The following is a 13,840-nucleotide window of genomic DNA, read 5'->3' as shown; positions in this document are numbered from 1 at the left end:
CTGGTATAGCACTAAATGAGTCCAGTATGGCTCATGTTCTCCCCTGGGCACCTCAAATGCTTGCTTTTTTTTTTTTTGGTCCCATTTTCAGGGCTGGGTGCTGAACATCTGTAGTTGGATCATCTTAACCCAGATCTAATTCATTTTGTGTTGACCCCAGGGTGGTTTTGATTGATCCTTCAGATCCTCAGCTATGTTTAGAACTTAGATAAGGGTACTCATACCCTTCTTGGCTTCTGCCTACCTGAAATGATTTTAAGCCTGCCTTATGACTTTATATCCCTAAGGACAACAGTCTTCTGGTTTTGTACCCCCATTTATATCCTCAGCTTCTGCCTAACTGCTATGCCTATATTCTCATTCCTGGTCTTCTCTGGTCTAAACTGACCCTCCATGAGGGAAGAAATGTAGAGCTGGAAGTGACCTAGGAGTGTTTCCCAAGTTTTAGTCATTAATATGTCACCTTTATAGTTTTCTGCCACATAGGTGGATCATCTGAGTCATAATTTACCTAATATTTTTCTTTACATGGTCTAACTTTTTTAACCTAAACATCTATTTTACCCTCATTCTAAAGAATGGTATCTGTAAAATCACAGAATTGAGAGGATAGTTACCTCAGCAATACTCATTTAATATAAATTCCAAACTAGTAAGTTTAAGAAATTTTGCTGTGTACTCCCTAAAATCATCTTGTGTACAAGTAGTACACTTGGGGAAATAATAATTTGGTGTAACTCTCCATTTTATGGATTAAGAAACCTGTTTCTTAGCTCCGGGTCTAGTGCTTATTTTCATCATTCCTAGGGTTGTTAGTCTAGGGTTGTGCACACAATGACTGAGCTATCATTACTGACATATATAAAAAATTAAATCACAATACACAACATGGCTGGGGATGCAATGTAAAGGATCCTGATCCAGGACCTTGCCTTGAAAGAGAGAGAGGTTGTCTGACTGACAGAGTGTATACATGCTGGTTACCTCTGGTACCAGAGTGGCAAAACATTACTACCTTAGAGTCCTGGAAGAGAACACAACAATTATGGAACCACCCTGAAAAAAATGACACCACCAACTGATACAGAATTTGTTGGAGACTTGTTCACTCTCTCATCATTGGGATGTTCACCTCTGGCCTGTGTCTTCCCCAGACCACATCTCTGGCCTGTACTTCTGATGGAATCTTTTGTTTCTTCCAGAGACTTCAGTAAGGTAGAACTTTCTGCAGCTTGTTGTCCACTGTGAAATATACAACCTGACCTGTGAGAGTCCTGTGTTGAAGCATCCAAGGGCTATCTGAGTCTTCTCATGTTTGGATTGCTACCAGAGAATGTGTATGTTAAAGCACATAGAAGTCTTTGCCAGATAGATGGAGCTCCTTGGCAAGGGGTGCACAAGGCACTCTGGTGCAGGTGATTCCAAAAAGCTTAGGGAAGTGCCATGACTGTCTTTGACTTTGCATTTGTAGAAGAAGGTGTGGGGGGGCTTCTGTGCTATTGCTTATACCAAGACTCAGATTAGACTTTGTTCCCTTGTGTATCTGTCCTCAGCTGTCATCCAGCTGGCTCATTTTGAAAGGAAACATCTTAGCTCCACTTACCCTTTTTTGACCATCTAAGGAAATTCCAAATAGTTTTGGTGTGTGTGAGTGTGTGTGTGTGTGTGTGTCTTTGGTAGAGGTGTTTGGGTATTTTTATCTGCTATAAAAAACCTGGAAACCATGATGGGATAATCTGTTTCATTTTTATCAGAGATTAGCAACAGTTCCTATCTCTATTGCCTGCATTCAATTTGATATAGAGTACAGGGACTTACAGAAACATATGGCTGAGTTCAAATGAAAAGAAAGTCACTAGAGGAAAAGGACTGGCCACTCAAACATGTTGAATGATTTCATGTTTTAATTAGGCAGACTGACATTATGTCATGAATTACATTCTTTCTGAAGGACCAGACTTGACTTGCTCTTGTAGTAGGCTTCCTCCCACTGTCTCATGATTCCGAGTCCTGGTTGGGCATTCAGTAAATGATTCTTTTCCACAACCTCGTCCTAGTGATTCTCTCTTGCAGTTCTATTGCTCTACATGCTTTCATTTCTGCCAGGTCTGGGTTTCAAGTTGAAACCAAAGCTCATCTACAGGATTATTGGTAGGAATAAGGACCAGTTAGAATTCTAGAATGGCAAAAGTCTCCATGTATCATCCAGTCATTGATGCACATGGCTCGGATCTCCCTTTAAGATGGAACCTGCCTTGAGGAGTTGAGTGAGCTGATAGCCTTCAGTTTCAGGATCTGCCTCAGCTTTCAGGCAGGAGATATGTGTTTCCTGAGCAGCTGCCAGCCAATGGTTGAGCAAGGTGGTTCAGGGTTTCAGGGTAGCATGGGGTCTTTGCACAGGAATTCTCAGTTGTGCTGGCCAAGTCTTTCTTAGAACTATCCCACCATCTGAAGTTATCCCCAAACTTCCTTTCCCTCTCTTTGGCTGATATCAGATCTGAATTGTTGTCTTAAGCTCTCCCTTCCCACTTGTGACCCTTTCTCTTTTATTTTTTATGGATATCACTCCCAGCAAATGTCTTGGACTTCTAATTATATCTTAGCATCTGCTTCCAAAGGGCCCAACCATTACATCAGTTAACTCCCCCACTCCCATCTGAGGTTTATAGTAAGGAAACTGAAGTGACTTATGCAAGGTCCCATAGCTAGTTAGTAAGTAGCAAAGTCGGTATGACAACTCAAACTTTCTGATCCTTCATTCAATGCTCTTTCCCAAACTTCAGTCACCCACATGCCACCATAACCACATACACAAAAACCAGACCTTGCCATATGTTTATCTCCCATGCTATTGCTTACGCAACACATTTGACACATTACAAAATGGATTCATTTGTTGTTAAATCTCTACGTTAGCCCTGTATAAACTAATAATATCCATGAAATTTGGATTTTGATGTGCTCATTTTATATTTTTCTAACACACAATAAATGATACATTACCATCATAATAAAAAAAGTTTATGTGTGCACTATGTAAAGTCATCTCATATACTGTCAGTGACGGGTGAACCCTGGGATGTATAAGGCAAAAGAGAAGGAGAAGGAAAAGGAAGGAAGGAAGGAAGGAAGGAGAACAAAATATTTATTGATCAGAAAATAATGGTAAAAATCCATCAGTAACTGCCCTCAGCTGCCTTGCTGTGACATCCATGTTTCCTGCCAAGCCCTGGTCTAACTTCCAATGAGTCACCAAACATCCTTTACTTATTGGTTGCCTTAAAAAACCAAATTGAATATGTTTAGAAGTAAATGAAGAATCAAGATTTCTCCTCCTAAAAGAGTCAATACATTTATCCCCCAAATGGTCTGAAGTGCTCCACTTTGAGCAATTTATTGGAGAAGAGGCACACTACATTTCAAAACAATAGCTTTAATCATCATCTCATAAAGTGTTGGAAAACACACTTCCTAAAAGAGGTTTAAGTAACATTTCCTTTCTCATTAAAAAATTTTAATCATTAAAATAAATAAGATTTTTTCTTTAAGAAATCTAAGAATATAATTATAATAATCTTTCACCTTTGTTGCTATTCTTTCGGTGTAAGAGCTCCATAATGATTATCTTTTTGTTGTGCTAATGAAACAAGATCAGGGTTAGAACTCATGTTATGTAATAATGTAATAGATTTTTAGTATCACAGTGATAATTTAACATTCCTCTTTCCTTTTGGGGACATAGTATTATTCAAAACCTCTGCCAAACAGATATTCCTGATTTAGAAGCCATTTAGTTAATTCTTAAAACAATTATCTTTTTGGAGAAAGAACTATAAACTAACCTAAATGCAATACTAGCTTCTAGAGGTCATGGGTTTTAAAGACATGGGAAATATGAAGGAAAAGATTGAAGTTGTGTTTTATTATAAGTATAGAGGTGGCTGTCACTTTGACAGGGTCCCTTGATGTTCTATGTTCCAACCTACTTCTGGCATCTGATTTGAAGAGATTTGGTAGTGGTCTGCTTCTGGAAAGACAAACCCAGTACTGATGTGTACATCTACTTGGGTAAAAGGGGGAAAGAATCAGTTTCCTGTGTCCCCTGTCCCTTGTGTTATATTTCAAACCTGGATCAAATGGTTTACATTTCAAATTCAAATCATATCTAAGAAGAATTGGTGAAAAATCATCTCAAATTACTATGTTTTAAATGAGAGAATAGAAGCTCACAGCTAAAACAGAGAGCATAATTGAAAACAACGCTATTGCATTCAGGTTTTGGCATTTATTGACTCATTTAGCCAAGCATCTAAAGAACACATTAGGTTCTTTGTGTATTTCTTTTTTTTGGATGATTACGGATGACACAAACTAAATAGAATATATTGCCCTGGGAAACAAAAACTCTGCTTGTTCTTACCAGGTTAGCAAGCATGTAGTGATAACCTCTTGAATGTTTTCCCAGGATCACAACCTGCAAAAGAAGAAATAAGAAATATTGCTTATTTAAAAAGGGCGTTTTCAATTGCCTAGTCAATGGGAAGTACAACAATCAATCGATGGGCTAGAGCGAATTACTTTTTGAAAAATTTTTTATTTTTTAAAGATTGTATTTATTTATTTGACAGACAGAGATCACAAGTAGGCAGAGCAGCAGGCAGAGAGGGGGGGGGAAGCAGGCTCCCCGCTGAGCAGAGAGCCCAATGCGGGACTCAATTCCAGGACCCTGGGATCATGACCGGAGCAGAAGGCAGAGGCTTAACCCACTGAGCCACCCAGGCGCCCACTAATTGCTTTTAGATGATCAATAAATTATTAGGTCTTTTGTGTATAGTAAAATCACAGTTAACAGGACCAGAGTTTTTTTGCACATTTCAATTTCAGGCAGAAAATACAGGAAGAATTGGTAACATCAAAGTTAAAAGTGTCAAAAACAAGGGAGGAACATCTCTCTAAACTTCCAGGTCAGTAGCATCATTGTCACTTAAGATAGATGGCAGAAGCCATGAAGCTGATGATCCCCCCACCCATGAACTGGATTCTGTATTCAGCTGCTGAGATGGAAAATGGGCTGAATGTGGAATACAAATTAGAAAATAGAATGTGCAGTACATTTTTTTGTTGTTATCTGGAATGCTTAGGGAATAGAACACTCTGGGAATGGAGTTAATGGGATTTTCAGATTAATCGGGATTGCTTTTAAACTTTTCTAAAATGCTTACCTTCATTTTCCTCCCTTAATAGGAAAGATTTGTGACCATCTGTACAGCTTTTGGTGCTGGATGCAAGGCCGCAGGGCAGCGGGGAGGGGGTTGTCCCCTAGGGGACATTTGGAACCGCCTGTAAGCATATTTGGTTGTCACATCTGGAAAGGTAACTAGTATCTTGAGAGTAGAGGCCAGGGATGCTGCTAAACATCCTACAGTCCACAACAAATAATTGTCTGGTAAAAAATGTCAGTAACACCGGAGGTGGAGAAACCCTGCCTTGGGGTCATCATTCTTATGGTAATTTTCATGAATAACACTGTATTAATTCTAAACCCTACAGTTTACAAAATGCACTTTGTTTTTTCAAAATGTGTAAGTGAATTGAAAGTTGCCAGTTGCAAGTTTTTGACTAACTACCTCACATAAGCTTATTTCCAGATAGCTAAGTAGGGCAAATTCCGGTTAATTGAGGATTTTATAAAATGTCACTTTATTAAGTACTGATTATGTACAAAGTACAGTACTGAATGCAGGGAGTGGGAACCAAGAGGGGGATCGCATAGAGGGTAAAGATATATCTGGAAGTGGAACCCAGTTTTGTTCCAGGTCTAATGCTAATACCACCTTAGGAGCCCTCTTTAAGAAAAGTGAAACAAAAGCATGAATAGTAAGGCGTTGGAAAGAACCCATGCAACTAAGGTGCCCTTAAGCTTAAGCTTCCTGACAAGTTCCACCATGGACACAGCTATCAAAGGGTTTAAAAACCACTTGAGGGGGTGCCTGGGTTCAGTCAGTTGAGCATCTGACTCTTGATTTCGGCTCTGGTCATGATCTTGGGGATGTGGGGATTGAGCCCTATGTTGGGCTCCTTGCTCAGTGGGGAGTCTACTTGAGATTCTCTCTCTCCTTCTGCCCTTCCCCACTCTCTCTCTCTCTTTAAATAAATAAATAAAATATTAAAAAATATAAAATAAAAACAACTTGACAAGATAGCAAAATTGCTTATGTATCAAACCGGAACTATATATAAAAGGCCGGAATAGCAGTAAAAACAATTGCCCTTAATTGAGTGCCTAGTATATGGTAGACAGTGTGCTAGGTGCTTTGTATGTATTTAATCCCTAGGACAATTTAACAGATTAAGTATCATTAGTTTCATTTTCTAAAGAGGAATCTCAGCTAGAGAGAGTTTTTTTTTAAAGATTTTATTTATTTATTTGCAAGAGAAAGAGACAGCAAGAGCAGCAACACAAGCAGGGGGAGTGGGAGAGGGAGAGGGGGAAGCAGGCTTTCCGATGAGCAGAGAGCCTGATGCGGGACTCCATCCCAGGACCCTGGGATCATGACCCGAGCCGAAGGCAGATGCTTAATGACTGGGCCAGGCCCCTAAAGAGAGTTTAAGTAATATGCCCGAGGCCACACAGCTCAGAAGTAGTAAAGCTGGAATTAGAACCTGAATCTGTCTGCCTCTAGAACCCATATTCTCGGCAGTACATTACATGGTTTGTTAATATGCACTAAATGTCAAACACTAAAAATTTTTCTAGGTTCTTGGAGAAGAAGAAAAAGAGGTATCTAAGGTCTGCTGGAATGGATAGAGGTTTCCTGGAGAAGATAAGGTTTAAACTGGCTTAGAGGCATGGAACCACATATTTAAATATCCTTATCATGCTGGCATTAGAAGCTTTCCAGTCATTCATGGGCAAGGAGAGAGAGAGAGAGAGCTGTTTTCGATTAATTTAAAATATGAGCCACATTTCTGACTGATTATTTATGGAAGAAATGAAAGGTTAATGAATGTCTTGAGCAAGTGATTTCTCACGCTGCCACGACACAAAATGAGCTATTAGGTATCTGCCGGGATGTATTCTTCAGTGTCCGCTGTGAGAAACCTCCTTACTGGTGACATTTGTTAACTCTGGATGGCAAGTTGGGACCATACATTTGTTGCATTTTTAATTCACTGACAACCCTCAACATAATAAAAGCAGAGGGTTTTGAGTTCTGCCAGAAAGATGAGTGAGATTCCTGAGGGCGTCTGGCAGAACTTAGAGAAATAAAGCAGTAAGCCCAAAAGAAATGGGGTCTTTCTCACCAGAGGAAGGGCTTAGTGTCTTTTTGAGCAGAGGGGAGGTGCTCCCCTCTGTGTTGGGGGAAAAGAAACATCAGTGTTGGGAGAAAAGTCCTGAATGAGAACCCAGGAGCCCAACCTTGTCATGTACTCACTGCTTGTTTATGGGCAAATCACTCAATGTACTCTGGCCTCCATTTCCTTATCTGTAATCTGGGATGATGAACCTGGTTCTTCCTGTCTCCTCACTGTTGTCAAGATCAAAGTGAAAAACATCTATACTTGGGGTGGGATGTGCCTCATGTAATCACAAGAGGTTGAATAACCCTGGGGGGGGGGTCACTCCCTAAGACATTGTGTTTCAGGTTCGGAAACACTTGAAGCTATTGGAATATCTGCTTCCGTCCCTGCCCAGGTAGTTTGTTCAGAAGAAACTCATTTATCTGATGGTAGCTGTCTCATATTATCACCTCACGAAACTTAGCTTAAACTGGAAGGGACGGGAAAATTATCTAAAGATAGGAATCTTTAGGTGTCACAGAGCTGCTGCCTCCAAGGCACTAATTATTTCCTCATCCTTACTTCCAGCGCCTTCTTAACTCTTACTTAGCATAGAGTTCTTACCAATCTTGGTTTTGCACTTCACAGTCAAAGAAAAGCTGCAAATTAGGAAGGGTGTGTATAGAGGGAGGGCGTAATATTAGAAAGAGGCACATTAGCAGCAAAGGAAGTGACAGGCTGACTTAAAGGAGATAGCAAACAACATCGTACTCCTGCACAGTATCATCATGGATGCTGTTGTCAATGCCTGAGTCATCAGGGTCTGGTTGATTGTGTTGGTAATTTCTGCTGAAAAAACAAAACAAAACAAAACAAAAAAACAAACCACATGATACCTTTGTGGTAGGGTTCCAACAGAAATGTTCCCAGTCCTGATATTTAACAGAGTGCACTCTGATACTGTGATACCTTGAAATCTTACTGCCGTGAGGCAGCAGTGATCCTACCAATGTGAGCTAAGTGAGGCCTCGCCGCAAAAAGTGTCCTGTTTTAAACGCTCTGGGTCTTTCCCTGTTTTGCATTTTTGGTGCAGGGCTTGTGGGAGGGAGGGTGGGGTGGGAGGGCCGTGTGTGATACAATGCACAAAAGAACTAGTTAATGGGAGTGATTCTTGTGCAGTTAGTCCTCAATCTTGATTCTTGCCATCTGCTGTAGATGAACAAGGCATAAATTGTACCCTGAGCTATTTAATGACTCTGGTAACCAAGAGAATATTCAACTTTGCTTTTACAGTAATTATAATAGCTCTTTCTGAATTAGTTTCAGAACTTCAAGTAGAAAAGCTGTCTTAACAGTCTACTGTGAAATTTAAGGAGGAAATACCAAGTTTCAAAATCCTTATACCATATTCACGGTGCCTTTGTAAGATATGTTGGAGATGATGGATGGAGAGATATGATGGTGGATATGATAAATGTAAAAAGGAGAGATGTGTCAAATGTAGATAAAATTCATTGTTTTAAGGAAATTTATTTTTAGCCTCACAAATAGGATCTGAAAGAACAAAATGCCACGATCCTTATTCATTGAAACTTAAACAACAGTTTTGTTTACAGATGAAAACAGCTCTTCCATACTAACTCACTGAGTTGAGCATATAGCCGAGCATTATTTGTTAAAACAACCGATGAATCATGGCTACCCATTTGGGGGAAATGTTCCCTTATTGACTCCCCCATCCGCTTATCTGTGACATTGGAGGCTGGGTTTCACTGAATAGTTAAAAATAATACAGAGAATGTTCAGTTGGTTTTCTATGTAAGAGGCCATTTCTTTTTCAATCTAATGCTCAATCTAGACATTTTCATAATTTTAGAAATTTGAAATTAAATAGCTCCATAAGACTACTTGAGAGAGGCCCACAGACCCTTTGGGAGCAAAAGCATCTGTTTTTCTATGCTTGCATTAAAAAAAAAAATATGTGTATGTGGAAAAGTGTCTATGATTTTTTTCCCCCTTAGATCCATCTGGTATGCAGATTAGGTTATTTGCAGACCTAAGTATCTCCATGTTTGGATTTTCTACATTGGTGCCAAAAAAGGATCTATGTATAAAGATTGATCTTGCTTTGAGTACAGAACATGCCTTGCCGCTCACCTTAATCTGCTTCTCTTCGATTTAGGTACCCTGAGAAGTCTGGGGGGCTAGGGAGAGAAATGAGGGAGGTTCCCAGTTTTAATTTACCTGGTTTACCTATTGTATAGGTATTTTCTCTTTAAGGAAAAACCCACATTCCTTGTGTTTAAAGGGAAAACATTTTTCAGTACCCCCTTCCATTTCTGCTTTCTTTTTTTTATAGTTATAAAAAGATATGTTGTCCTATGGCAACCTATCTAATTTCAGCTGTGTTGGGAGTTAAATAGTGGTATGCTACAAAAATCAGCCTCAGAATATGCCACATTTCCCAGAAGAAATCTTCCATCAGATATGATAAAAGGCATTCATTTTCTTGAATGAAAACCTCAAGCTACTAAATTGCTTTAGTCTTAGTAAACATATATCAGAAGTCAATTCTGTTAGAATTATTTTGTAATAATCTCAATCTGCACACACATGCTCTCCTTTAACTGAAAGACAGTGAGTGCTTCATATTGCAGTCATTTGACTTGAATAAGTGTGCTGGATTAGTGAGGCAGAGAAGAGCCAATCACCCATCCCAAAGTCAGCCCAATGGCAGTGGGGGTGGGGGTGGTGTCAATGGAGAAAGATGGGCTGAAGCTTTTCATAAAGAAGGAAAATTGGAGTATAACCGAAAAATCTCATCAGCACTTATGCTGTCTAGAGGAGAAGCTTATGCAGAGGGAAGGCAATTGAATAAGGCATCAAATAAAACGCCAGGATGTGAAGATTAGAGGACAAGGATTTCACCAAAGAACACGTCTTTGGGAAGTTTCACTTACCAGACTTTAATAGTGCATTCACTCTGACTGAATAGAACATACAGAAGATTTAATGCTAAACAGCGGGAGAGGCAAAGAGAACGTACAAATGATAGGCAATACATGGCCACGAGTAAGTTAAAGGAGCAACAGATTATTCTCACTCCTGTGGATAAGGGATCATTTCAGTGCATGTTGACCTTGGGAGGGATACCTCTCTGTATTAACCCAGAAACAGTATATCTCAAATTTCATTCCCTCAAAGACTTCTATTTGTGTCCTATCCACATACTGCAGTACTATTATTTACTTCATATTTATCTTTATAGCTACTCCTTTTCTTAAATTTAGCCATGTCTAAAGCAATAATATCCATGAAACTACATACAAGAAAATAAATGCAACTGTATAGAAATAAAATATATTCATCCAGATGTCACTGAAAATCCTGTGGTATACTGCAAGGGATGGTGGGAAATAATGCCTTAAAGCCGTCACGTCTCTAGCAAAGAGAATGTAGATTGTGTCTCCCTGTCCTGATAAAATAAGGTTAATTTGCCTTGTTGTTCAAATCTTGAGTATTCCTACCTACTTTCAAAGGTTCATGAGTTTTGTAAGGGACCAAAATGATGGACAGTGTTTTGGAGGTAACAAATAATGCCTGGAACTGGGTACAAATGACAAATCTGGAAACTCTGCAAAACATCTACTAAGGCAATTCACATGTACTGCCTTCCCCAGGAAGTCCAGCAGCTTTGAGCCAATAATGAATACTTAAAACATTGGGACCTTTCCACCAGAATTTCCTGTAAAATGATGTGTTTCCAAACACTGTGCCTTTTCTTGGAGTACTTCATCTGGAAGATCTTTCACAGTACCCTATTTATATTTGGAAATATTCTAGATGTTTTTTACAGGTAGGTGAGGTAGGGTAATTTTAATTAGTATTCAGCCTAGAATAATACAGCAAAAAGGATGTTAGTTTCTCTTCAACATACCCATATGTATGACTTTTGTAGTCTCTCTGAACTTGTTTTCACTATCCCCCTAAATTAGTGATAATTTATTTTACAGTACATTTTTATTTTTCACTTTTTAAAAACATATTTATTTATTTATTTGAAGGGGTAGGGGCAGAGGGAGAGGGAGAGACAATCTCAAGCAGACTCCATGCTGAGAGTGAATCCAACGTGGGGCTCTATCTCACAATCTTGAGATGGTGACCTGAGTTGAAGCAAGGAGTCAGATGCTTAACAGGCTAAACCACCCAGATGTCCCTAAACAATACCTATTAAATACCAGCATTCTTCATGTATTCTTTTATGAAATTTACTGTCACTTATGTTCATACTTACAACTTTGGTTTTAATATTTATAACTTTATTCTAAATATCAAAAGGTACCCTTTTTCTTTGTAGATTTTCCAAAATCATTTGGGCCCAAAGCACTATAATCCTGGATTCCTAAGACGCACTTGAATAATAGAAGGCTTGAGAGTGCCAGTGGACACATTCCTTGTAAAAATTTTTTTCATTATTTGGATTAAAAAAAAAAAGGAATGACAACATCTGGAATACAGCTGAATAGTCACTCAAATATGTGTTATTTCCAACTGTAACCACTTGGGGATATGTGGAATAATGCAGGACTTCCTTCATTCCCCCACAAGTCACATTTCCCAATCTTTAGGTATTTATCAGCATCAATAACTCTAGTAGTACACCTGAAATGACATCTTATAGTGTTTATGTTTTCTTCATAGATGTGATCTGAATCACCCTTAAAGCCTGGGGAAAAAAATTGGTATTTATTAAAGGTGATGTACTAGAAAGAGCCAGATGGTTCTGGATTCAGATCCTGCCATTTACCCATTAGCTCCATACAGTGTGCAAAATTGAGCTATGGCTGGCTGGGTAGAGTATTAGAAACTCAGGTTCAGTCCAGAATGATGGAGCCTCCATGTTGGGAGGAGAGAGGAAGGAACATTTGGTGTGGGGACATGGAGAATGAGATGTTCTCCTTAGAACTCCCTAATTATGCTTCTGTGAATAAAGCTTCTGTTTGTTCAATGCTTCTAGCATTTGATACCCCAATCTGTGAGATTTTCTGATTGTTGAAGGAAGCAAGTGAACAAATTTATATTTTCAAATAAAAGGAAATAGATCTCAGAAACGCAGTATATTTTGGGGGCCTTTGTTTTTTAGGAGAGTGGCAGATTTCTCCCTCTTCTAAGATCCATGTCATTGAAGTATCTCTCTTTTTGGCAATGGATGACAAATGATAGAGACTTCGTTCATGGCAGGACAAACATAGAATTCTCCTAATTCTCAAATGTTTGGTTTTCTTTTGTCTTTCACAGGTGCTGTTTGAATTTGGCATTATCTTCCCCACTCTGACAGCTTATCTACCTTTCTGATCCCACTGACTTGATAACAGTTCAAGCACTCCAGGCAGAATTACAGAGGTTCAGCCCAAAACAGGGGGCTCCTGAAGGGAATTTTGTGAGCCAGTTTTTAAGCCATTAGTAACTTGAAATCAGCCATGGTAGGAGTATTTACAGTATAGACATCAGCCAACATGATAAATCAGGGCTTTTCCCCCTTGAGAGCCAGTTTACCTGCATAGCACACCCACATACCACTGGACTTAAAAGGAATATGGATTGATGTCCCTAGTGGATGGAAGAGTTACCTCACTTAATCACATTTCATTCATCTCTTCTTCTAATGGACATTTGTTGAGTGCCTGCTCTGTGCCAATCGTGGGGCCAGATGCTGGGGAGACAGAGGTCACCAAAACCTGATCCCAAGCCTGGAGGATCTCAACACCAGAGGAAGAAAGACTGACAAATTAACAGACAATTACAACCCAGCGGGAGAAGTATGAGGACAGAAAAATGTACAAGGTACAACCAAGGAGAGCATGATTAACTCATAACCCACTTGAGATAGAAAGTGCTTTGTCTCCAAACTAAATACCTAAACAATTTTTTCCTGTGGTTTTTATAAGTGGGAATCTGACAAACAGGTAAATTAAAGAGGATGCAATTTTAAAAACAAAGAGTGATGTCTTTCAGAGGGCTATTTCACTTGATTTCAGAAGAGCCTCACTGTTTTACAGTGCTTACACACTAGAAGAAAGATTTTTATTTAGGCCAATGTCGGCATTTGTTGTGATGGCAGCCAGGATTGGCTCCAGAAGAAATTGTGATTGAAATGATTGGTTGAAAAAGTTAAGTTAGAAGGGGTCTAAGTGGTTATGCGGTAAATACAATGGGATCTGCTAAGGGCAATGTGTTCCAGCTTTGCCAGTTACAAGCTGTGTAACAATGGGTGAGTTACTTAACCTCTCAGACTCAGTTTTCCATCTGTAAAACAGAGAACATAATAGTTGATAGGAAGTTGAGTCGGGTGGTCAAGAGCGCAGGGTAGACTGCCTAGTTTAGACTCCTTACTTTGCCCTTTCATAGCTGTGTAGCTTTGAGCAATTAACTTAAACTGTGTTTCAGTATATTCATCTTAAATAGGTCTGTCATTAGTACCTACTTCATAGAGTTGCATCAAGTAATAAATGAAATAATGTACCTATGGTTCTTTTTTTTATTATGTTCAGTTAGCCAA

At 39.2% G+C, this 13,840-nt stretch overlaps 1 protein-coding gene across 1 annotated transcript in view; it reads right to left on the bottom strand.

Moving 5' to 3' along the window:
- Positions 1–13,840, bottom strand: part of LOC111157250 (glutamate ionotropic receptor AMPA type subunit 3) — a 282,995-nt gene that overhangs the window by 110,151 nt on the left and 159,004 nt on the right. The window contains exon 5 of the mRNA XM_022518525.1: positions 4,421–4,474. Coding sequence (XP_022374233.1) covers positions 4,421–4,474 — 54 coding nt within the window. The remainder of the gene's footprint in view (positions 1–4,420; positions 4,475–13,840) is intronic.

This window comes from Enhydra lutris, unplaced genomic scaffold (assembly GCF_002288905.1).
Source record: "Enhydra lutris kenyoni isolate GAN:26980312 unplaced genomic scaffold, ASM228890v2 scaffoldscaffold53, whole genome shotgun sequence".
NCBI classification, from domain to species: domain Eukaryota; kingdom Metazoa; phylum Chordata; class Mammalia; order Carnivora; family Mustelidae; genus Enhydra; species Enhydra lutris.
The sequence above is the reverse complement of the archived record's forward strand: the minus strand, read 5'-3'. Positions and strand labels throughout refer to the sequence as shown.